This window comes from Clinocottus analis, unplaced genomic scaffold (assembly GCF_023055335.1).
Source record: "Clinocottus analis isolate CAN_PGR_092001 unplaced genomic scaffold, fCliAna1.0.p SCAF_10, whole genome shotgun sequence".
Classification (NCBI taxonomy): Eukaryota; Metazoa; Chordata; class Actinopteri; order Perciformes; family Cottidae; genus Clinocottus; species Clinocottus analis.
In genome coordinates this window covers 10,540,370-10,564,773 of record NW_027175821.1, presented here as the reverse complement: position 1 = coordinate 10,564,773, position 24,404 = coordinate 10,540,370, and the positions used below count along the sequence as shown (strand labels likewise).

At 42.7% G+C, this 24,404-nt stretch overlaps 4 protein-coding genes and 1 pseudogene across 4 annotated transcripts; 3 read left to right on the top strand and 2 right to left on the bottom strand.

Moving 5' to 3' along the window:
• Positions 1-1,322: 1,322 nt before the first annotated feature.
• LOC137791687 (zinc-binding protein A33-like) lies at positions 1,323-7,824 on the bottom strand. The gene is made up of 6 exons (XM_068586807.1): positions 7,130-7,824; positions 6,344-6,439; positions 4,533-4,766; positions 4,324-4,346; positions 3,742-3,857; positions 1,323-3,026 (listed from the first exon to the last, which is right to left on the bottom strand). The coding sequence occupies exons 1-6, from the start codon at positions 7,652-7,654 to the stop codon at positions 2,461-2,463; spliced, it is 1,560 nt and encodes a 519-aa protein (XP_068442908.1). The 5' UTR covers positions 7,655-7,824; the 3' UTR covers positions 1,323-2,460.
• A 3,201-nt stretch (positions 7,825-11,025) lies between these two features.
• On the top strand, positions 11,026-13,332 carry LOC137795568 (endonuclease domain-containing 1 protein-like). The gene is made up of 2 exons (XM_068593119.1): positions 11,026-11,597; positions 12,317-13,332. Exons 1-2 carry the CDS (start codon positions 11,289-11,291, stop codon positions 12,920-12,922), a joined length of 915 nt encoding a protein of 304 aa, XP_068449220.1. The 5' UTR covers positions 11,026-11,288; the 3' UTR covers positions 12,923-13,332.
• Positions 13,333-14,141: 809 nt separating this feature from the next.
• On the bottom strand, positions 14,142-18,816 carry LOC137792221 (uncharacterized; annotated as a pseudogene).
• A 260-nt stretch (positions 18,817-19,076) lies between these two features.
• mif (macrophage migration inhibitory factor) lies at positions 19,077-20,708 on the top strand. The gene is made up of 3 exons (XM_068587797.1): positions 19,077-19,302; positions 20,101-20,273; positions 20,430-20,708. The coding sequence occupies exons 1-3, from the start codon at positions 19,195-19,197 to the stop codon at positions 20,494-20,496; spliced, it is 348 nt and encodes a 115-aa protein (XP_068443898.1). The 5' UTR covers positions 19,077-19,194; the 3' UTR covers positions 20,497-20,708.
• Positions 20,709-21,858: 1,150 nt separating this feature from the next.
• LOC137790632 (macrophage migration inhibitory factor-like) lies at positions 21,859-23,666 on the top strand. The gene is made up of 3 exons (XM_068585042.1): positions 21,859-22,034; positions 22,640-22,812; positions 22,970-23,666. Exons 1-3 carry the CDS (start codon positions 21,927-21,929, stop codon positions 23,034-23,036), a joined length of 348 nt encoding a protein of 115 aa, XP_068441143.1. The 5' UTR covers positions 21,859-21,926; the 3' UTR covers positions 23,037-23,666.
• Positions 23,667-24,404: the final 738 nt, after the last annotated feature.

Below are 24,404 nucleotides of genomic sequence, written 5' to 3'. Positions count from 1 at the left end.
ATCCAGCATTGAATCATTTTTTATTTTGTTTTTCTGTCATGAATTTCTTTTACTCATTGCTCTGCATTTCTTTTCTCTTCCCACCCTCGTCTCTTCTGCTCCAACAGTAATCCTCATTGATGTACATGCTTTCTCCTCTTCCCCGTCTCTCCCAATCTATCCGCCCTCAATCCCCTGTCATATTTGGAGCCTTTGTTGTAACACAAATTGGATTCTTTTGGAGGTGCCAAGGTCAGCTATTCATTAAGTGACAGAGATCGAGAGAGGAAGGGAGAGAGGAAGAGAGAGAGGAAGAGATACAAGCTTGGTGATAATGTTTTTTTGTTAGCCTACAACACATCAATGTAGTCCTGCATGTATAATCTCATCCAGCAAGCATGGCTGAGCACATGCACACACAGGTGAACATGTCATCACTGACCTCTATTTTTAGACATGAATGTTCAGACAAGCATGTAAGCATATCATTTTGGTTTTCGACCCTCTAATACAGCACTCTAGCTTCGTAGCTTTTGTGTAAAGCAACTGAATCCAAAGCAACATTTTTGTTTCAATAAAACACATTCCTGTCTTCCCTCCTTTCAAAAATCGGGGATGTTGGCACGTCTCACTTGGTTCCGTTTGCCCTAAACTGACTCCCCTGAAGTCTCCCTCCATCTCTGCATCTCCTGTTGAACTGCGTTAAACAGTTCAGACTGAAACAGACCATGAGTGTACATTCTCCAGAACGAGGGATAATGTACAGCTTGAACTCTCTGCAGTTTCTCATGAGCTTTGCATTAATCACGCCCACCCCGTCATTAAGGCTCTCCGTCTTCCTTCAGCCCCTCTCGCCGGCCCTCTCCTCATTGATTATTGATGGATGGAGGAAGCAAATTCATCAGCGGGGGGCAGGAAACAGATCCATAACAGAGAACGCTACTTGATGCTGGAGGTTAAAAATAGGGCTTGTATTTTGGGAACAGATCAGTCATGTGAGAAAGGAAAGATAAAGGATCGATGAACAAGATGAAAAGAGAGATGAGGGATGGACTAAAACACTGAATATTCAAGAACGTGTAAAAGAGGAACTTTAATCTCTTTAACTTCTCTTTCACTCTGACCCTCACTGAAACCGATCAAAGACGGGGATGAATGACAGAGGGAGTGGCTGAAGTAATGTAGAAGTGACTCCTTGTGTTACTTGTTTATCAGCCTGCAAGATCTAATTACAGATGAAGACAGTTAGAAAGAACTGCACATTACCCTAGCAGGTGAAGTCTTTAATGTACAGGTAGATGACGCACAAACATTAAGCCGACATGGATAGTAGATACGTTTTATTTGGGTCAGACCAATTGTCATTATTTATTTGTTTGTAATAGTAGTCACAGATTACTCCTCAATTGGCACGAGGGATACCGTTACCTTGCTTAACTGGACATTGAAGAAAAAACACATTGTGGGTATCAGTGATCGGTAAATACAGCACTCAAACACAGGTAACAGGTAATCAGAATTGTAAAGCACTTAATACACATTTGTATTTTTTGGATATTCGATACTCTCCCCTGTCTGCAGTTAAGGAGGTTGACTTGCATATGGTTCATTAAAAGTTGCATTATAAAGATGCTGTGGAGCAGATTGATGCTGCACACAGTTTGTTTTAGGCGCCCTCTGGTGGAATAAATGTTATCATATTATTAAAATCGAATACCAAATGTCTACACAGTGTTTTCTCGAGTCAAAACGTTCAAAAACAAGGTACTTTATAGGTACAGCAATACAACTTTTAAAAGTTAGACATCATTTTTAAACACAAATGACTTTTAAATTAATTATTAATTATGTTTTGCATAGACTAGTTAAAGTTGCTCTGTGGAGAAACATTATGTACATTCAGTGTTGGTCATCATAAGGGATTGTGTTTACCCGTAAGCTCTAACAATTGTTGAATGTATCCTCTTCATCATAACAACAATTGCAACACAGATTGCAGATTATCCTGCAATGTTTATGTCCATGTTTCCTAGCCAGCAGTCACATGATAAATCATAGCACTACTAGAGAAAGCTCAGAAAGTGGAAGTCTTTAGCTACATTAGGAAGCAATATGCCTTTACCGGTTTCTAATGAATTCACAACCGGTACAAAGTATTAAAGCATAAGGCTATTCTTTGTTTTTATTACTGTCAACAATTGTTAAACAATACGTGCATTCAATCCTTTTTGTATCAAGATCTAGAAGAAAAAAAGAAAAAAACTTTTGACATGATTTGATTCAAAGCCAATCACCGAGCCAAGTGTTCTTCGATGTATGGGACTTGAGATTGGCTCACTCGCGCAGCAGCACAGCTCATACAGCCTGAGCTCTGCTGAAGTCAAGTGTCTTTGACAAGAGTTGGAAGTTCAGTCTGCCGAGGTGTCACGAAAACGTTTGAAAGTACACTGTTCTGAATCCGTCCCCCGATGAAGAGGACCTCTATCCCCAGTGTGGCGTCACGACGGTGAGCGGCTCCCGGTTGTGTCCGTTGATAATCGGCCAGGGATTAAAGTACGGGAAGACTGGCTCTTTGAATGTTGCATTATAGAAGGTGAAGAGGTGGCTCATGTTTCCTGCATCGTAAAACCCCACGTCACCTCGACTATAGTCCAGATAGACCCCCACCCTGCTGGGGGGTTTGGAGGGATATATCAAGCTCTCCTCCGAGTCGGTGCATGCCTCATACTCGCCGGTGCCGTCAGAGGTATCCCTCAGCACCAGGGTCCAGAAACCATCATCCGGGCAGAGGCTGATCTCATCCTTCCTGTTGACCGAGGCCGTGGCCACACCCAGACCCCACGCTGTCTTGGAGCCCACTTCCACCTCCCAGTAGTGTCTCCCAGAGGAAAAGGCTTCAGAGCCCAGGACGATGTTGTAGAGAGTGAAGCGCTCTGGGTTGTTGGGCAGGTTGGGCTGGATTCTTCCCACGCGGACGCTGGTGCGACACGGGGACACCCACAGGCACGGGTAGGCTGTGTCTGGGTCCAGGGTCACCGCTTTGACAGCTGAAAGGGGGCGAAAATAATTAGAAACGGACCAATTTAACATCAACAAATGTGTTAACAGAGAATGACCCGAGACAGACTCCTTGGCTGCGACCTTCAACAAGATACTGAATGCCTACCTGCTCAATTAGTGTAAGACGAGCTAGATAAGAGCATCAGCTACATGGATACAAATAAAATATAAATGATCAAGATGTAATTCCATAGATCCATCAAATCCTTTACTGCAGTCTAGTGTTACGCAATCAATGTATGATATGTCGTTGGAAAATTACCCGAAATAAGTTTTTGATCCAGTGACAGACAGACTCGAGAAAGCAGATGCAGTCATGCTCGAAAACTTGTGTTGGGTCATGACTCAACTCCTCGACACAGAGCAGGTTGATACAAGAAAATGAAAAGCACAGTCTTTTGTAGTTATTATTTTTTTTAAAGGAGCACTGACCGTATATATCAAAGTCGGTGTACTACTCAGCCTTTGGAAATAGTTGTATAAAGTCTTCTGGGGCTCTGGGAAGCTTTAAAGTGAAAATAATTGGAGTGACTTCCAAGTGAGATCTATTCTTGATCTTAAAGACCAATGTTTGACAGAAACCTGTTGAAGTCGGATCCAGTTTTTTTGGAGCATTGACTGATAGAAGTCAGCCTCCGCTCCATTATTTACTCTTCTGAGTCTGTTCACATGGTGCGTGTGTGTGTGTGTGTGTGTGTTTACCTGGCTGAAAAATTGAGCTCATTTTCCTCCAGGTTCTGTACTGCAGAGGTCCCAGAAACTCTCCTGACTGCAGATCCTCACCCACCTCTGGGGGGCGCTCAAACAAGCTCTCAGTTCTGACAGACAAAGATCAGATAAATTAAAACAAAAGGCCTCTGCGCGCCAATTCTACGCTGCTCACGCGGGCGGTGTGACGTTGTGATGCCAAGAACATCTTGTTAAGAAAAACTCAAACATTAAAGCGTTCTTCTTTTTTATATTTAGCAAAGGGGAAGATTTAAGACATGTTGTGGCCTTTAAGTCGTATCTTCTTTAAGAAGAAATGTGAGCAAGACACTGATGAATCCTTTAATTCTCTCAGACTTCCTGCCTCCAGTAGGCATGACAATTTGTGGCAAAGATGAAGCGCTATCTTAACAATCATGCCCCCACATCCTGTTTCAGCAAAACTTAATTACAAAAAAATAGATTGTTTCCTTTTGACTTCAGACTTTCGATTTAGGTCACGTAGAGATGTAGGGGGAGAAGACCTAGAAATGAACGAGTAACTCGCTGCTGATGGAGGATGTTGATGATACTCACCCGCCGATGAAATCTTTGATTCCCTGAAACAGATCAAAACCAGTCAATGTTTAAATGCTTCAGTCTCTGCTGTAACAAGCAGAAAACATCTCCAGCGCTGTACTTCTAGAGTGTAACAATATTCTTTGCAATGAGCTGGCTCCATTCTCTTAATGTAACTGATATGGCTCTTTTTACTCTCCGAGTCTAAGTATCATCTTCTCTTATACCTTGAGTTGCTCTGGGTTTTCTTCTTCTCCGAGTTTGAGGCGAAGCTGGTCGGCCATACTTTCCATGTGGCTGATTTGCTGTGTGGTCTCGGTGAGCGCCTCCTCCAGCTGGTTGAGCTTCTCCTCTTTCTGCATCTGTAGTTTCTCCTTTATGCGCTCCTCCTCCTCCAGGAGGAACTCCCTCAGACGGCCAAACTCTGCATTGACCATCTCCTCCAGATCTCCTGCTCGCTCCTGAAACACAAGGAGGACTGCCATCAGCAACAACACAGGAAATATGTTGGGATGTTTCAACTCCGGGCCAAAGTATTCTCACTTTAAACATGCCAAATAAACTATCCATTAGTTTTATTTAATTGCAGGCCAAATCTTCACAAAATTACAATTAGTGCATGCTCTGCAGTACTTTATTATTTCACTTTCATGAGACGTTACACTTCTTTTCGTGGGATGATATTGTACTGTAATGCCAAAGCATCGAAATAAAAAAAGTAATGAGCTTATTAAATATGATGGATTGTTACAAAAAAATAAATACATTCAAAAAAGGATTACAATGTATATTTAAAATATAATGAAATAGTGTTGATCGAGCAGTAGCATTTATGTTTACAGCAACAAATCAATTGGAAAAAACACAGAAAGTATCATTATTAAATTATTCCTGTCTTCTGTCCAAAGCATCTGGATCACTAACGGTGACGCCAGCTCCTTCTGGAGCCACGGAAAGCGTGACAACTTTTTTCACAGATGCTGCAGTAACTCTCAAGACCTGCAGACAGACTCTGATGGGTCGCTGGAGTTCCTCTTTGATATAATATAATAAATATCTGACTTTTACTTGGAACAGGGTTTGTTTTCCTCTGTGGTACTAAAAAGAATATAAATACTTAATTTATGCTTAAGACTTTAAATAGGCAGGCAGCCAGATAATAAGCATTTACACACACACACACACGCACGTACACACACATGTACACACACGCACACACATTGCCAAACTTCCTCTCAAATTTGTTGACCCACATCCTGTCACACCAACGTAGGAAATAAAGAAGTGAAAATCTATGAATGTGCACATAAGCTGGGTCAGACAGAGGAAAATAAACATCCTGAGCTGTTCAGACAAATAGACAGACAGGAGTAACACGTAAAGTAAATTAAAGTAGCCCGACGCAGAGTGTGGTTAACTGCTGCAGCGAAAAAACGCAGAAACACTCAAACATGCTACGGTCATATATTTCTGTGGAACACAAACACAGAAACGCACAAAGAGACCTCTGAGTCGAGCGTTGCTGTGGTGGAAAAAAGGGACCCAGCCTAAACTCAAACAGCTGTTATCTCCTTCTGCCAGGGTGTGTGGCATGTTATTGTACTCTCTGTATGTGTGTGTGTGTGTGTGTGTGTGTGTGTGTGTGTGTGTGTGTGTGTGTGTCATCTGGGAATCAAGAGATTGTGAGAAAGACAAACATGACTTGGCCTGCATGGATGTTTATGAACTGCCGGTTGGATTTCAGGAAGAATCTCCACATTTGCAAAACATGAGAACCATCAGGTTCAAACAAACGGCGCTGAGTAACAACCTGTTGTGTCACACCCGTTGTAACCAGGACGAGTCATCCGTCTGTCATACAGGTAAAGGTGAAGGAATGCAGGTGAATGTTGCTTAGCTACAAGCAATTCAGGTTACACACACACACACACACACACACACACACACACACACACACACACACACACACACACACACACACAGTACATTTTCTGTCTTTCACAATGCATCACAAACAATAACACGCGTATGTCTGTACCTTGGTGAGGAGGATCTTTTCATTGGTCTGCCTTTGGAAGAGCGTGGCCTCCCCGGTCTGCAGTTCAACCCTCTCCAGAGCGACAGACAACTTATCCTGCAGCACAAGTAGACAATCACATGCTACACATCGTGAAGAAGGAGCTAAATCAAATTAAAGTCAATCTGATTCTGCTCTGAACAACAACAACATCTTTAATGAGAGTCATATGATGCACACCCTTTCCTCAACTGACTGCTTTGACCCACAAATTCAAACTACATTGGAAATTCTGTGTCAGTGAAATATGAGAGGCCTCTCAAGGCGACTGTTCAAACAGGCTGATGATGGTCAGCAGCAGGGTTAAAAATGTCGGGGAGGTATAGGAGTTCACAGCGTTCTGCTGAATTCCTGTAAAACCCAAAGTACCCAAAGGCTCCCGGGGCAAACAGGGAGTCTGCTTTTAAAAATACCTGACATTTCACAGCATCTGCTCTGTGAAACAAAGCATTTGCTAATGCCAGAGCAAATTTAATGCAATCTTAATTAACACACTTCAATTTGAAATTCAGGAATGTTTGTCATGCAAGATACATTTCCTCTCGAGGACTGGGAGAGGAGAGCGTGGCACTTCCTCAAACTTTAGACTTCAAGTTATAGTGATACATAATGCCATAATAATGCCAATAATGTATTAACAATGTCAAAATAGCCATCACCACTCATCTCAGAAGTTGGTATGTGTAAACTTCATGAGATGGGGTCTTCCCATATGGGGCCTCAGAAGACTACACGTAACCTCAGTACCTTGTAGTTTTCAAAGGCCTCTGTAATGGGGATGACATTGTGGGTCTTGTGGTCCCTCGACATGCCGCACACCAGACATATGGGGAGCTGGTCGTCCTCACAGTACAGCTTCAGCTTCTCCTCATGCTCCTCGCACATATCCATGTCCATGCCCATGCGCGGCCAGTGCCCGATGGACGAGGCCAGGCTGCTCATGCTGGACCCGGGCTCCCGTTCCTCCGGCTCCTCCAGCGCGCCCGCGAAGGCCCAGCCGGTCGTCCCCGCGGCCGTGTCCATGGCGCGGGCTCTGCGCACGCTGTCCACGACGTTGCACAGAAGCGAGTTGGGTCGCAGCTTACGGCCGCTCGACTTTCTGCACTTGGGGCAACTCGACAACTCGTCCGCCTTGGCTTCCCAGCACTGGATGATGCACGTCTGGCAGAAGTGGTGTCCGCACTCGAGGATCACGGGATCACAGAACAGCTCCAAACACACCGGGCAGGTGAGCTCCGACTGTAGTTCCTCAATCGCGTTGGCGTCCGCCATTCTCGGCTGAGCACATAGTCCTTAATAAAAATGCAAAACGCCTGATGGGAACACAGTGAAAGAAAAGAGTGCTCTTCCGTTCACACAGAGGGAGTGGTCTGAGGCCGACAGCACAGCAACGTGTGCAGGTTTTCACGGAAGAGGCAGAGGACGTGCAGCAACAGGCTCGATGCCGCCGATGGAGCTGCTGCTTTGCAGTCTGTATGAGCCCAGAGACGACGAAGAAACACATGTTCAAATTAAGTTCATGGCGTTACCTGCTTTTTCATTATGGAGGAATTATAGTCACTGCTTTCTCATAAATCACACTTTAAAAAGACAAGGCTTCTTACTAATGCCCTAGAGAAAAGCATGAAGACCAACTTAGGCTCAAATGAATGAATAAAGGGGAATAAATACCAACCTCATTATGTTAGGGAGTCATCAGTCAGTGCATCAAGAGTTCTCACGTTCAAGCCAACAGCAAAAGTTAGTAAATCATCTTTATTTCCAAATGTTGAAACATATTAGGATGATATGATGTATTGTACTAACAATAATTAATGTTTGCTGTTGTAAATTTAAAGAAGTTGTTGATAGATAAAGTTTAACGCTAAGCTCAAAAGTCAAATATATTGTTCTCCATAATTGTGAGTGGCAGATTGCAACCTCAGCTCAACCCTCCCAATACTCTGTCCTAATACATGACTAAAACAATGCTTAAAAAAAATATACATAGCATAATAAAAACAAAATACATTCAGAAAAGGATTACAATGTATTTAAGATATAATGACATTTTGTTACTAGTGTTAGAGCAGTAGCATTTATGTTTACAGCAACAAATCTATTGGAATAAAACACAGATAGTATCATACATTATTCCATTATTCCTGTCTTCTGTCCAACTGGCTTTGTCCTAAGATAAACAGTAAACTGCAGACAGACTGGTTTTAACTTATTTAAACAAAAAAGGTGGCCAATTAAATTAGGTTGTTTACATATTCACAGGTATATTGATATAGTATTGCCTTTTTTTCTGAAATATTGTATTGCATGTAAAAAGTAAGAATGAAAACACCAGTAACGTCTGAGTTTATAGCCATATAATACATAATTTAATACAGGGTTTTAGAATGCTAACGAAAAGCACTGCCATCTTTAGTTTCAGGAGATTATACATTGATAAAAACAGAGTTATGTGTATTATATTGAATTATCAATGAATCTCCCTCAATGTTACACACTGTTCCTTAAATGCAGACTCACACTATTCCCTCTTACTTATTGCTGACACATTCACTTTGTACTGAAGTTCCTATCGCTATTTCCTACTTTGTGTACACATCACATGCTGTCTTTGTTACAATCGCTTATTAAATCATCTTTATTAAGGGCTCAATACTTGTGCTTCAGAGTGAAGCTGTGGAGGACAACATGTATTTAATTTATGTTCCCAAACACGGCTTACAATCTCTGAGTCAGGAACACTAAACAAAGAAGAAGAGAAACTCGCTGACAGTAAACCAAGAAGAGAATGCACACGCCAAGCAAGTGCGTTTTTTTTATTTTGTCTTTGTTGGTTTTGCGTGACCAGGGAGTTTTTTTATTTATATTTTTAACCATGTTACTTTTTGTAAAGTTCGCTTGAAAGATTGTACAAACATTAGATTGGTATTTAAAATAAGGCTTTCTTTGAGTGCCAGGACTCATTAAGGTGTGTTTTTTACACACACAGGGTCAATCCTGTCTCTGGATGAGGGCCTCATTTATTATAGTGTAGCTATCGTCATCACCAACAGGTAGCTAATGTCTGTTTATAACAGAGAGTCAAACATCCGAGGCTACAGCATGATTCCTCCCCAAATATTGCATCATTGTTACCAGGAGATTAGCTCTACTCTGTGTGGAAACCGAAACTGTGGTAATTCCAGGTCATCCACAGGTTGTGGCCAGTGACTGTAAACGCAGAGCTATTACTCACAACCAGTTTCACCGACCATTACGAGCTTCTCTGTCCTTGGTCGTCGGCCGCTTTCCAAGTGTCATGTCTCTGAGTGCTCACCAGATGGCGATAGTAAACGATAATAAACAGTCTAGCCTCAGAGATACAATTAAGGATTCATACAGTATGTACTCATCTCATCCCTGATTATGTCCTGTAATTTCTCCTCAGGCAACACATTTATGACTCAATGTTCAGGCACTGTTATGTTAGGAATTTCTAAATGTCCAGAAAATCTCCATCTGGTAGATTGTATTGAAAGGAGCAGATTTCAGATTTCCACCTGCAAGAGGCACACGTAACCACGTATAACTATCTTATTGATGAGAGGCAGAGGAGGATGTTAAGGAGAGTCCTCGATTCTAGAAACTTAAATGACAAAAAGCTATAAATCTAACATGACCTATATTTTTTTAATTGTTTTATTTAGTGTAGGTATAGATCCACCCACCACTTTGTACATAGTCATGGTCTCAAATACCTCTTGGCCTTCATTTGTAGTGTACAACGCTCTGGTTTCCCTCATATTTACATCCTCTCTACAATCTAACTATTACTGTAAAAATCAGAATTTTTATGTCAGATGGACAGAAACTGAGGATTTTCCCATTTAACCTTACAGTTGAGAAATAATGGAAGTACTGTATGGAACGTATATCTTCGGGAAAATATTTGAGGTTGCCACAATTAAGGAAGCAATATGAGACAGAAACCAGAGACAGAAAGTTAGACTTGCTGACTTGCTCAGATCAAGAATAAAAATAAGCAAATATTTAAGAAAATATCACATACAGTACATTGTCCGATTGTAAAGCCCTCTTAGCTTTCTGAGCTATACAAAATAAAGTAAATTGAATTGAAATGCAATAATCAAAATCAGCGCTTGCACCTCGAGCAACACAAACATCTCACTGCACTCCATTACAAGCCTTGCATCATGCAAATCACTTCGAAGTCTCCTGTGATGCTTAATTTTTTTTTCCGACCGTCAGATTGGCTGGAAAAGCTGAACCACCTGAAGAGGTCTGCTATGACTTTATCAAAACCTGGTCCTGGAGGGGACATGGACACCACCGACCAGAAACTGCACCAGTGTGTTAGTTCATGTGGTGTTTAACACAGGCTTTTTTAAATTTGTATTTCTACTTTCTAGCATTTGACATAATATATATACATATATATATATATATATATATATATATATATATATATATATATATATATATATATATATATATATATATATATATATATATATATATATATATAATGCACGGTCTATTGATGCTCAGTTTACATTTTGGAGTTTGAACTTGCTACAAACCCCAAATGGTTAAAAACTCAAAAGAAGATGGTTTTCACGTCAGCTGACCCATGGTAAAGGGATTTGCATTGAAATTGTTTCCCAGAAGATGCCTGACTGCTTGTTAGCAGGGGAAGTGTGATAGGAGTGGCCTAATCTCACCCAGGACTCCTGCTGTCAGTGTATATATAAGAGGAACCCTCGAACGCCCGTACTCAGACGCTGAAAAGACACCAAGGAGAAATAGGTTATATTTAACTCTGGAGGAAGTCTGTCAACGGAGTGCATGTTCACTAGCATCTCTTTCCAGAAGACGTCGATACAGCCGACCTGCTGCTCCGTTGTGTATGATGTCACAAAAGAAGATACTGCAATGCTCCGCGGGAGCTCTGCTTCTGCTCCTGCCCTGGTTTGGTGGCCTGGTGCTTGGAGAGATAAGCAATGACTTCTCTCAGTGCCTTGATTTCTTCTATAAGAAAACTCCTCCACAGGGTATCACTGCAGCAGGGCACCAGCCAATATGCCAGCGCTACAAAAACCAGTACCGCTTTGCCAGCCTGTATCGCCGCCAGCATCGTTCACCACTGTACTCCGCGTACATACTCAGTCCTGCAGATGGCAAGCGGCCCGATTCTACTTGGATGTTTGAACCTCAAGTGAGTAGGAAAACAGTGTTCAAGAGGAGACATTTGCTTATAAGACTGTAATTTGTTGAGCGTTACTTTGTTTAGTATGATGTGTTTACATACGCTGTAACCTTACACCCATTTTTGTTTTGTATGTATTAAATAAGATTAGTTATAATTTTGTCCATCCCATTTGAAGGTGGACGAAATAACAAATGGCATCAAAAACTACATTACACTCTCAAATCTTTATTATTTCAACCTTCATGGAGGTGGAATGTGTTGTGCTGCATTGGTTTAAGATAGCTGTAAGATAGCTGAAACAGAGTCTTCACTGTGATTAAAAAAATTAGAAGGAAAAACTGTGTCTTGACAAAGGCAGAGTAAAGCAATCGCTATCGTGGTATTACTGTAGAGTAAATGTGTCTTAATAACTCATAATTGCAAAAGTAAAAAGAAATATCAGCATTCCCCTGTAAGATCTGTTTGGAATATGTCTTTATGTTTTAAGGCCACATGAGACAATATGACAAATGTAGTTACTGTCTAAGGCTACAGTATTGTTGCGTCAATGTGTGATTGCCACAATTAAGTTTGAACTTTCACATTCAAGACACGATAAATTTGAAAATGCTTCCACACACATGATCTTTTCTTTCGCAAAGTAGAAGAAAGAAAAATGGAAATCCAACTTATTATACTTCCATGGATTAAGAAAACTGATGTCAGCTTCTCTCTCTGTCATTCAGTTGGGGTTTTCCCGCGCCGCCGCAGAGATGCAATGCTTCCAGTCCACCGTGGACCAGAATGTGATTGAGAGCCAGGCCGTGTTTGAGGACTACAGGAACTCCAACTTCACCAAGGGCCATCTCAATCCCAGCATGCACCAGAAGACCAAAGAAGACCGCGAGGCCACCTTCACACTGACAAACATTGTCCCCCAGCGGGCGGGCTCCAACTCTGGAATGTGGAATGGTCTGGAGAAGGAGGTTTTAAGAAAATTCAAGGCCTTCTGCAACGGGTCGATGCATGTGATCACCGGAGCCATGCCGTATGAGTCTGAACCGCGCTGGATCAATCACAGGGTGTCTGCTCCTGAGTACATGTGGTCCGCCTACTGCTGCCCATCCTACAAATCCAACCTTCCTAAGGATGTGAAGCCCTCTTTCCCCACATATGCTGCAGTGGGAAGGAATGACCGCAACAGTGGAGAGGAGATTGTGCCAGTTGATGTCAAAGCGAGAGCCGCGGTGAGGGGCTATGATGTGAGACGCATGTCTTTAGAGGCTCTGGAGGGCATCTTGGAACAGAGGCTGGCCATGCCCATCACTCTGTTTCATGGACAGTGTCAGTAGCAAAGGTTAAACACTGTCATGGGTGTGCACTGCATGATTTACCATGAACATCACATCTGTTCTTAATTTGCTGAATGAGAGTTTGATTAATCAGGGCATGACCTTTTTTTTTAATGATTTAGATGATTATTTTTTCAATACATATTTTTCCAATCCTGTAACAACTAACCACACAATTTTACTAATGAAACAAGATGGGCAAAGAGCCATGTGATGATTAATACTGATTTTCATTTGAATATGTTCTAAGTTTGCTCATACAAATGCTAACAGCTCCAAATAAAATTGTTGCACATTTTGCTTTTTGTTAACCATTTAGCCGACTATCTGGTACACAGTTTTCCTATGCTGAAAAACTACACGGCTCAGGCTGGCGTGGTATTTAAAATAAACACAAATGTATTCAGGACTATCTTACATTTATGCACAAAAAAAATAAAGTCTTGAAACTTAATTCTGACACAGAAACCTTTTTCTGGACTGGAAGGTTCTCATGCAGAACCAAGTTGAAGTCCCTTTTTATGTCAGTCGATGTTGTGTTTTAGTGGCGCATCGTCCACAAACCCATTTTTATTTAAATAATTTAAAGCCTGGAGCTTTTAGGGCTGCTGGAATTCTGGGGTTACTTTGCATGATTAGTAGTTCAGCTTTGCTCCATGGGGTTTGTAAAAATATGAGTAAAATTACAAAATGTATATCCTTACGCCATGTATACTAAAGAATGTCACCATTGTAGCCAAAACAATTTCAAAACAATAACCTACTACAACTGAACATTAAAACAAACAAAAATATAAAATATTTTGGACATCCAAACTGAAAAGAAAGTTAAAGAATACTCATTGTCCTCCCACTTAAGCTGCAGTTTGAGGGAATTACAACGGTGGTAAAAAAGATTGAGCTGGTGGATCCCGAAGCGTGCGAGGCTATGAGGTGAGACGGATGTCCTTAGAGACCCTTGAGGGCATCTTTGAAATAAGGCTGTAAACTCCAATAAGTCATTTTAAAGAGCGCTGTGAGTAATAAAGGGTGACAGGCTCAAGTTGACTTACCTGCACACCTCTTCCACAGCCAGGGTTCTTATGCTCACTACGTGCAGCACGCCTCCTAAAGTCAGATCTAAAATAAAAATTGTTTTATAATTTAATGTTGTCTCATGATAGTTGGTTTACTAACCTGGAGAATTTACAAGAAAAACACTGAAACGGATAAGAAGGCCTTCTGATAAATTGAAATATTTATTTCTTGATGATATGGCCAAAACACAAACATACAAAATACCAAGCCGTCAATTATATTGTCTGGCAAAAAACAAGGGCATCAGTTGCAACATGATTAACTTATTGATAAAAAAGACAAAGATTTACAATGCGATCTTAATAAATAAGTACAAGCTTTGTACATACAAATTACACCACCTCAAATTTAAATGGCTGAAGAATTAAATATAGAGAAACACCAGGTACAACATTGGACATTTGTCTTCTTTATTTACTTTACAAAAGTTGTTCACACATGTATCTGTGTCTTCATGTTAAAGTTAATTTGACTTCCTGTCAGAGCGTGTATGAAAGGCAACTCCAGATCACTGAGAATAAAATTAGCATCCACCATCCGTTGGCATTTATCACCTGAATTCTCCCACATTCAATTTCAAAAACCCGCTTTTTCTTTCCAGTTCCATCAGACATTTTAAGGAGAAGCTCTTAAAAACACTGGTGATGTTTCAGTTGCTCCACATCACTGAAGCCACTTCCACAGTTGGAGCACTGGAGTGCCGCCTTCTCTCCGTTGTGTAGGAGTTGGTGTCTCTTTAAGTACTCCACGCGACTGAACCGCTTCCCGCACGCTTCACACCCGTACGGGCGTTCTCCCGTGTGAATCCGCTGGTGTCGTTCCAAATTTCCGAGACGACTGAAGGTGCGTCCACATTGCGGGCACCGGTGCGGCCTCTCGCCTGTGTGCACCACGTTATGCCGTTCCAGTGAGCGCGAGTGTGTGAAACGCTTCCCGCAGATCTCGCAGCAGTGCGGCCTCTCGGCGGCACAGGCGCACTCGTGGTTCTTTAGAGCCCAGGCGTGGCTGAACGTGTTGCCACAGTGGGCACACGGGAAAAGAATGTCCTCTCCACTGTTCTGTGAGGGGGAGGCTCCCAGCGGACACGGGTGCTCCTCCAGCTCAGCCTGTGTGGTGAAGCCTCCTCCACATTGTGGGCAAAAGTGGAGCAGGTCCGCTCCACCCTCCTCTTCCCCTCCGCTGTCTCCGACGCTCCCTGAAGCACACAGGTGGGGCAGGTGTTCCGACTCTTCCTCCTCCACGCCCTCTCCGGTCATGACCGCAGCAGAGCTGTTCACTCTAAACTTCTTTGACCAGCCCGACCTCAGCTCCACTTCTGTCTTGATGGTGTCCTTCAACCGTCCTTGCCCTATCTGCTCCTCTCTCTGCAGGGTGGGTGGCTCCAGCTCTTCGTCATGCTCCATTCCATCAAGACCAATGTACTTTGGGGCCAGGCTGCTCTCGCTGCCCTGCTCTACGTCAGAGTCAGGGCTGACAGGCTCAGAGGCCGTCATGGCGGCCTGTTCACGGCCTCTCTCAGCCTTCAGTGCAGACTCCAGACCCCTCAGCTCATCCACAGTCATGCCTCCCTCCGACGGCTCTGCTGAGTCCGACTCCCAGTCCTCCTCATCTCGCTCTCCTGAATGAAGGCTTGAGGGACGATCGAACAGGTCTAAAAAAAAAGGAGGAGGAGGAGAGAGAGCTGGCGTGAGCAATCATTTTCACCATCTTTCAGTCTGAACATTTCACCAAGTTTCCCTCCCTCGATCAGTGTGTACTGGACTCATTACCTTTGCTTTGGGCTTTGGAGCCAGTGTGGAGGTTCTGGTTGGGCGGGTCCATCTTCAAAGCCTCCTTGATGAGCTGGAGAGAGGCGGGTTGATAACCCTCTGTTTGTGCAAACTGCATCAATAAGCACAGAGAGTACCGTTACTTAGGTGAGTAACTCAGAACATGTATACAAGACATGCATTGTTAACAAATTTAAAATGCCTTGGAAATATTTATTTACGGGCATTTTATCAGCCATCAAAAACACCTTGTAATGACTCCACAGGGAGGCTAATAACATTCTGCATGCTTTCAATATTCAACCACAGGAGACAAGTGAAGAGTGGATCAGTGCCCTGCCACTTGGTCACGTGGTGGAATAGCAAACAGCTTTTCACCTCTACAGTAGTATTTCTACCTAAAAGCTTGACGCACTTGTGGAGATGGATGTGGAGAGCCCTCCTCAACAGGCTCCTTTGGAGGCTAAATACCAAATCAATAGCCTTCATCCACACCTCTGCAGTGATTTGAAGAGTGAAAAACACAGGCAAAACTCTCTCTGTGTTATCTTTCTTTTTCTGACTGCGTTCTTTTTCTTTCTAAAAGAAGCCACTGAGCAGTGCAGAGATGCTGTGCCACTTTCTCCTACTCCTACTCCTCCTCCTCCTCTGAGAAAGCCTGTCTCCCTCACCTCCTCTTTGATGTTGGCAGTCTCCTCCCCCTCACCGCTGAGGCTGCCCTCCCCTTCCTCGTCCTCCATCATCCCTCCCTCGTCTTCTTCATCCCCGGGGAACTGGATGAGGTACATCTCCCTGGCCTCCTTTCCTCTTCTTCCTCTTCCTCCTGCCACCATCCCCACAGCTCCTGCCTTTCCTCCTCCTCCTCCTCTTCCTCCACCACCTCCTCCTTCCTCCCACACACCTCCAGGCCAGCCTTTGCCATAGACTGCTGCTGGGCCCTTCTTCGACTTGCCTCCTGTGGAGAAGAGAGGAAGATGAGTGAATGGTGAGAGGTAGGTGAGAGAGGAAGGAGAATGTGAGGAGGGCAGGAGAAAGGGAGGGCACAGGGAGACAGGAAAGAGAGAGAATGAAATATGAGGGGGCTGAGAGAGAAGTGGGAGGAGATGATTGGAAGGCCAGGAGAGAGAGTTGGAGGAGAGAAGAGGGTGGAGAAGTGGGAGATGATGAGGAGGAGGAAGAGGAGGAGGAGGAGGAGGAAGGGGGGGACAGGAGTAGTGAGGAGCTTGGGGGAAGGGAGAGAGGAATAGGAGCAGGGGGAGGAGGAGTGAGCATGATGAATGAGTGGGGATAGAAGGGGCGTAGCAGGACAGACAAGAGAGCGGGAAGGAGAAAAAAACAGATGAAAGAGAGGAGAAGAGCAAGAGGCGGAGACAAGAGGAAAAAAAGTGGAGTTGGCAGGGTCAACGGGGGAGAGAAGGAGGAAGAGGAGAGGGAGGACATATTGTAGGAGGAAAGGGTGAAAAGAGGAGAGAGAGAGAGCAGAGAGAGGAGAAATGGCGTGGAGAGGGAGTGTGTAATTATGGTGGTGGTGGAGAGGAGCGGGAGGAGTGGAGCGGAGGAGGGGAGTGTGTGTGTGTGCAACGTGATGAAGGAGAGAACAGAGCAGGAGGAGGTGGGGGCAGGGAGAGAGGAAGGAGGCGAAGGCGTGGAGGAGAGAGGAGCGGGAAGGGGAGGAGGAAGAGTTGCCGAGAGACAGAGAGAAGTGAAGGAGGTGGGGGGAGGGAGAAGGAGAGGAGAAACTCAGGAAGGGAGGGAGGGAGAGAGCGAGCGAGAGCACAGAGGAGTGGGAGGGACAGAATGCAGCGGAGAGAGAGGAGAGAGGGGGAGGTGAAGGACAGAGGGAGCGAACATGAAGAGGAGGCGGAGGAGGCGGAGGAGGAAGGGAGGAAGGGAAGGAGAGAGAGATCAGCTCTTGCCAGATGGTTTCCAACAAAACAAGTGCGTCTTCACATAAGCCCTGACTGCACAGCAAGAACCCTGTTTCTCACGTCACACAATCCGACCATACGTCAGATGTTTTAGCCAGGTGCTTGTATTAAATGTAAGGATATGTACGACACACGCTTGAAAAAAAAAAACAACAACAAAAAAGCTCGTTCTCAAGCAATACTTACGGGCCCTCTCAACTTTTCGTTTCTTCCGCCCTCCCGCTGCTTCTCCCTCCGCCGCCTCCAGCCCGGCGTTGCGGCGGGTGGCCGCCCAGCCCATCCCGTACTTGCGCTCGGTCTTCAGTTTGTTCTCGGTGAGCTTCAGCCGATGTTTGAGAGCCTCGTTCTCCTTCCGGTTAAGGGACAGCTCCACTAGGTAGTCGTTCACCATTTCCTGGAAGAGTTTGCTGATCTCGCAGACCGAGGCTCGGATCAGGCTGTCCATGACAGCCGTCAGATGAGTCTCAAACGTGGCCACCGACTCCTCCATCATCGTGGTCTGAGGATAGGTCAATAACAAGAGCATGCAGGTCATGAGTTCCGCACAGGGATCACAAAAGTTTCACTCCGTCGATTCTTACACGTAACGTCAGTTACAGCCCCCGCATATCGCACCCTAACTGCCAACGTCGGTTAACGTGACACATATCAACTTAATCAGTTAGCTGCTAGCTAACGACTAAAGACACTCTGTATAGTATCAACCGTAAAGTGTGACAGTGAATTCACATTATAGCGTTACGTTATTCCACCTCTGTTATCATTTAATTAAAGACCGCACTGCCACTTTGTCGGCAGTGTACAACGACCGTCGCCCAGTTGGCTTGTTGGTAAACTTGTATAACGCAGTCGACACACAGCAGCGCTCAACGAGAAGAGGAGCAGCAGTCTCTCCGTCTGGAAAGTGGTCGTGCTAGCAGCTAATTTAGCCTCGTATACGTACCGTTTCTTGGATGAAATCCAGAGGACTAACCTAGACGTGAATCGGCGACAGAATGTGTGATTTCACGGATCGCAAATGAGCTTGGTCGATCATTCAAAAGCAATGAGACACGGTGACAAAGGAAAGCGCCATCCAACTTCTGCCCTCTCTCTCACCGCCTCTGCTCCTTCTCGCCTCCTTCAGTACTGCTCAATGATGCTTGAGGACACTGCGCATGCGCAATACCGTAATTTTCATACACTCTGGAAATTACATTTCCAATGTTATACATTATTTTCTCCGTCAAACGTGATGTCAACAGTGGTGGAATTTTCTATATTTTTTTTAAAGGAACCTGTAAAAATATTTGGCTTTCACTTGTTTGACGATTTGTGTTGCGTGTCAGCAGAAGTGTCCTCCAGGCCAGGTGGAGGCGCTGTGTCCAGTTCTTCATGTGATTGCACTCGCCACAAGTGAGGAAGATACGTCTTTTCCACCGTCTGAAGACAGCAGGGAGTTGCAGCGTATCATACGCAGATTGTGAAGTAGAGACTTCAATAAAAAAAAGGAGCAAACATGCCGATGTTCGTGGTGAACACCAACGTGGCCAAGAGCGAGGTACCGGCGGCTCTGCTGTCTGAGGCGACGGAGGAGCTGGTCAAAGCTTTGGGCAAACCTGCCAAGGTAACATGAGGACAGGGGAGCAGTTATCCCTGTGAATCTAAGACGAGATAAGATAAGATAAGGTCATCATTTATTTGTCCCCCTGTTGGGAAATTGCAGTATTACAGCAACAAGAAAAAACTAATAGTAAAATAAAAACAAGTAATATAAATAAACCGTAAAAAATCAGTTAAATACAAAGTGAAACAGTAAATACTCCACAATAGCGGTAATATACAAACTGTATTTAAATGAATTTATATTGCACCAGTTTAAGTAATTACAGTGACCAAAGTCATTGAAGTGTTTTTATGGTATATTGCGAGCTCAGATGGTTGTGGCTAAACTAAAGACTCATCTGCATTCATTCTGTCCTATATTGATTAGCTCGATAGGTCAACTTGCTGATGGATAAACGGCCAACCCCTGAAGCCTGACCTCCACTTAACTGCAGCTAAAAGTAGAGATTGTACATTGCATAAGTAAGGCTTCTTATGCAATTATGTAAATACAGTCGTGACTCGTCGTGACTGTTATTTGTGATGTTAGTATGGGTAGATGATTGATCAGCTGCTTCAGAAACATTAAACCCTCGGGTCAAAAGCAAATCTTCTATGTTGTATATGTAATGGTGGTTTTCAGGGCTGATTCTATTTGTCAGGAAATTATAATGTAGATTAAACAAAATAATTTTAAAATTTTTGGAGACGCTTCAAATAAATCTTCAGGTTGTGGTTTCAGTGGGCAAAATTTGGATTTATGACGTATTATTTCAGTTGTCCTGACCTCCGTTTTGTGTCTCTGTCTTGCATATAATAGTACATTGCTGTGAGTATCAACCCTGACCAAATGATGATGTTTGGAGGAAAGGGAGACCCCTGTGCAGTCTGCTCCCTCTCCAGTATTGGCAAGATAGGCAGTGAATACAACAAGCAATACTCTAAGCTCCTGTGTGGACTGCTCAACAAACACCTGGGCATCTCTCCCGACAGGTAGCATTTACACACAGCAACCAGTACATTTACTGCACACAATAAAGGTGACATGGTGACAGAAACACACCAACTCAAATACCCCTGTGCCTTACAAAACTTGCTCAGCATTAATGTTCAATCTCATTAACCTATTTCTCTTTATGTCTGTTTCAGGATTTATATTAACTTTGTAGACATGGATCCAGCCAATGTGGGGTGGAACAACACTACCTTTGGCTAAAATGGAGGTTTACCCACTGGAATAGAGGATAATCCCAGTATTGTCCCGTATGTATGAGCATAGTATTAAATGACGATGGAAAGACACCTGGTAATTCCAAGGCCAATATACCGTGAGGCAATCTCATAAGCACTTAGCTCGACCCGTTAGTTATGCACTGAACTCTTTTTTCTTTATTAAAATGCAATAAAGAAAACTTTGCGGAGCATAAATGACTCTTTGTTGTTCTTGATTGTCTGTCTAACAAAGACAAACTACCAGCAAAGTATGTTTTCTTGGCTTCAACACCCGGTGAAATTTTCATTTAACTATTAATGCAGATAAGCAATAACAGGCTTCAGCGTGAATGCCTCTTGACCAACTGTGTGCTAAGATAAAACTATGGTTTGACTTGTGTTTGTTGATGTAGTAGGAGATGTTGATTTTAATACTCAACTGTATTTGTATCCCTGATTTTTTTTTTTTCATTATCTGACAGAACACTAACAAAAAAAAGTAGCACACATCACTGGTCCCAAGTATGCCCATTTTATGTAAGATTTGATCCTAATGTCTTTTTTTGTGTTTTGTATTTCAGTTAGTACTATTGTATTGTACAGGCTGTTTCAACAGCAGGTAAATGTGTTTCAACTTTTTAAATTTTGTTGTTAATCGGAGAAAAGAGGGGATTTTATTACCGGACATGGCGTAGTTCTAGCAGCAGAGCATATGATGGGATCAACGAGCTGTCGGGCACATTATTTATGCAAACTGTTTTTAATCCTGGTCTGAACAATACAGTTTGCATCCCACCATGTAGCTACTTTGCACCAACTTGTTCCCGCTATCTGAACCACAAATAGCTGCTTTCAATTGCTGCTCCTTACTTGTGAACGTTTGATTTTAAGTCACAAACAGTGATTTATTATGAATTAAAAAGGGTATAAGTATTCTATTCCTGCCACAGTTTATTTCAACCATGACCGAGACATGAATCAGCGACAGAATTTGTGATTTCACGGATCGCAGATGAGTTTGGTCAATCATTCAAAAGCACTGACAGGGTGATAAAGTGAGACACGCCATCCAACTTCTGCAAAAGAGATACGCCATCCAACTTCTGCCCTCTCTCTCCTTCAGGGCACTGCTGCGCATGCCCAGTACCGTAATTATCCTACATTCGCACCGAAAAATAAAATTATTTATATATATATTACTGTTATTATTATTATTGTTATTATTATTATTATTATTATTATTAGGAAATAACATAAATACTTGGTTGACGTTTTGTGTCGCGTGTCAGCAGAAGAGTCATCCAGGACGGATGGAGGCGCTGTGGTCCGTTGGTCACGTGGTCGCACGCTCAACAAGAGAGGAAGATAAATCTCAGCTCGTCCACAGTTTGTATCCTGCAGAGAGCGGAGAAAGACTTTTTCAGAAGCGCAAACATGCCGATCTTCGTAGTGACAACCAACGTGGCCAAGAGCGAGGTACCGGCGGCTCTGCTGTCTGAGGCGACGGAGGAGCTGGCCAAAGCTTTGGGCAAACCTGCAGAGGTAACTTATCCCTGCAGAATCTGTGTGTTCACTGTGAATCTAAAGGCTCATCTGCATTCACTCTGTTCCATATGGATCAGCTCAATAGTTAACTTTTCTTTTCTGGATATACGACCAACCCCTGAAGCCTGATCTGCAACTAAAAGTAGAGCTTGTCCATGACAAGGCATGTAAGGCTTCTAATGCAAGTAACGAAACATAGTCCTAACTGTTATTTGGAGAGATACCACAGGTAGATGATTAACAGCTGATTCCGTAACAATATGAGCCCTCGGGTTAAAAGCAAATCGTCAATCATGTCATACAAGCTGCTGCTGAATACTTTCATTAAAAGTATAACTCAGAGAAACATCCTTTTAGAAAGTTCAAAATGTATATTTTTTTGCACCAAATTGTACAGTTTGTATCATTGATAGGCCAATATTTTCCGACACATAGAACATAAAAGGAAATAGACTGCATATCGAGTAAATATGAAAACATATGGGTTTTAATTGTAGTCAGGCCACTTGACTTTTGTGCAGTGGGAAGAATTTGGATTCATGACGTCAGTATTTAAGAAGTCCTGACCTTTTTGTTTTGTGTCTCTGTCTTGCATATAACAGAAATTTGCTGTGCATGTTAACCCTGGCCAAATGATGATGTTTGGAGGAAAGGGAGACCCCTGTGCAGTCTGCTCCCTCACCAGTATTGGCAAGATCGGCATTGAATACAACAAGCAATACTCTAAGCTCCTGTGTGGCCTGCTCAACAAACACCTGGGCATCTCTCCCGAAAGGTAGCAAACACACACAGCAACCGGCAACATTTACTGCACATACTAAAGATGATATGGTGACGGAAACAAACCGACTCAAATCCCCCTTTGCATCGCATAACTTGCTCAACATTAATATTCAATTTTATTAACCTATTTATCTTTATCTCTGTTTCAGGATATACATTAACTTTGTCGATGTGGATGCAGCCAATGTCGGAAAAAACAACACTACCATTGGATAAAAATGAGGTTAACAGACTGGAACAGAAGATAAATCCAGTATTGTCCAATGTGTATGAGCATTGTTAAAGCAGGCCAATAATAATAATAATAATAATAATAATAATAATAATAATAATAATAAGCACTTAGCCGGATCCTTTAGTTTTCCACTGACTCTTTTTTCCAAATAATTGCAATAAAGAAAACCCTGCAGACCAGAACTTAATATCTGTTGTCCTTTATTGTTTGTCTGATTATTTTTAAAATTTCAATTGAAGTCCGAAAAACTTTTCAATACACACAAGCAGAATACCAGACTTGCCACCTTTCTGAGCCTCTGAACCATGTAAACTATTTAAAATATGATGAAGGAATAAGTCAAAGGAACTTTATAAGACAGAAAAAAAGCTGTCAATTATTATTACAGCCTCAACCTTTGTCTTTCCCAAGTGTGTGCCCATGTTATTAAACTATTGTATGCCTAGTGTTTGTGGACAAAGTGGGACTGCTAATATTAATACTCAAATGTATTTGCATTATCTTAGAGAAAGATGGCATTCTTTTAGTTTGCATTGACATTGCACAATTAATGTAAAAAAACAAACAAACTGTGACTTGGCATGCCTATAATAAGGGGGATATTTCATCATGTATTTTTGTGTTGTATATTAAATAAAGTATTGGAGCAGGTTGCTTTTACTGCTGGTGTATGTGTTTGTACACAGTGGATGAATAATGCAGGAGAAAGTAGATGCAGCAGCAGAGCACAGAATGATCAACAAGCTATCAGACACATTATTTGACTTCAAAGTCAGCTTCAATGACATTGATATTCATAATTTCACAACTTCCAATATTCAAACTGATATAAAAAAAGATCCTTAAATCTGTAAAGTAAACCTAAAATGCAACCTCTTTCATGCTTACCTCTGCCATGCACATATTGTGCATGGCAGAGGTAAGCATGAAAGAGGTTGCATTTTAGGTTTACTTAAATCCAGTATTGTCCAATGTGTATGAGCATTGTTAAAGCAGGCCAATAATAATAATAATAATAATAATAATAATAATAAGCACTTAGCCAATAGAGGTGCATATACATGGCCATGAGATTTTACTGTACAGTTTTGGAGAAAATTGACTTCACACACTTCCAGCGTTGTACTTTTAATTTACAAGTTTAAGAATATGCCGTTTGAATATGAATATCATCATTTCATTTGAGCTTTTGAACTCGGCTTCTCTGGCTTCTTTGTGCTGCCTGCCGCCCTCGTACCGTAACACCTTGAATAGAGGTGCATTCAGAATTGCAATTGAGGCTCACTCGGCCGATGTGGGCTCACTTGACCGCAGTAGATTGGTTGCTCCAGCAACCGCCCGGTGAAGCA

What these genes read in the sequence shown, in the direction of transcription:
- LOC137791687 (XM_068586807.1), bottom strand. Translation starts at nt 7,654, where the DNA reads ATGGCGGACGCCAACGCGATTGAGGAACTACAGTCGGAGCTCACCTGC. An exon ending in ATCAAAGATTTCATCGGCGG is followed by an intron (nt 3,858 to 4,323) that starts GTGAGTATCATC and finishes TTTGTCTGTCAG; the next exon opens with AACTGAGAGCTTGTTTGAGC. An exon ending in GAGCTCAATTTTTCAGCCAG is followed by an intron (nt 3,027 to 3,741) that starts GTAAACACACAC and finishes GCCCCCTTTCAG; the next exon opens with CTGTCAAAGCGGTGACCCTG.
- LOC137795568 (XM_068593119.1), top strand. Translation starts at nt 11,289, where the DNA reads ATGATGTCACAAAAGAAGATACTGCAATGCTCCGCGGGAGCTCTGCTT. An exon ending in CTTGGATGTTTGAACCTCAA is followed by an intron (nt 11,598 to 12,316) that starts GTGAGTAGGAAA and finishes TCTGTCATTCAG; the next exon opens with TTGGGGTTTTCCCGCGCCGC.
- mif (XM_068587797.1), top strand. Translation starts at nt 19,195, where the DNA reads ATGCCGATGTTCGTGGTGAACACCAACGTGGCCAAGAGCGAGGTACCG. An exon ending in CTTTGGGCAAACCTGCCAAG is followed by an intron (nt 19,303 to 20,100) that starts GTAACATGAGGA and finishes TGCATATAATAG; the next exon opens with TACATTGCTGTGAGTATCAA. An exon ending in CTGGGCATCTCTCCCGACAG is followed by an intron (nt 20,274 to 20,429) that starts GTAGCATTTACA and finishes TGTCTGTTTCAG; the next exon opens with GATTTATATTAACTTTGTAG.
- LOC137790632 (XM_068585042.1), top strand. Translation starts at nt 21,927, where the DNA reads ATGCCGATCTTCGTAGTGACAACCAACGTGGCCAAGAGCGAGGTACCG. An exon ending in CTTTGGGCAAACCTGCAGAG is followed by an intron (nt 22,035 to 22,639) that starts GTAACTTATCCC and finishes TGCATATAACAG; the next exon opens with AAATTTGCTGTGCATGTTAA. An exon ending in CTGGGCATCTCTCCCGAAAG is followed by an intron (nt 22,813 to 22,969) that starts GTAGCAAACACA and finishes TCTCTGTTTCAG; the next exon opens with GATATACATTAACTTTGTCG.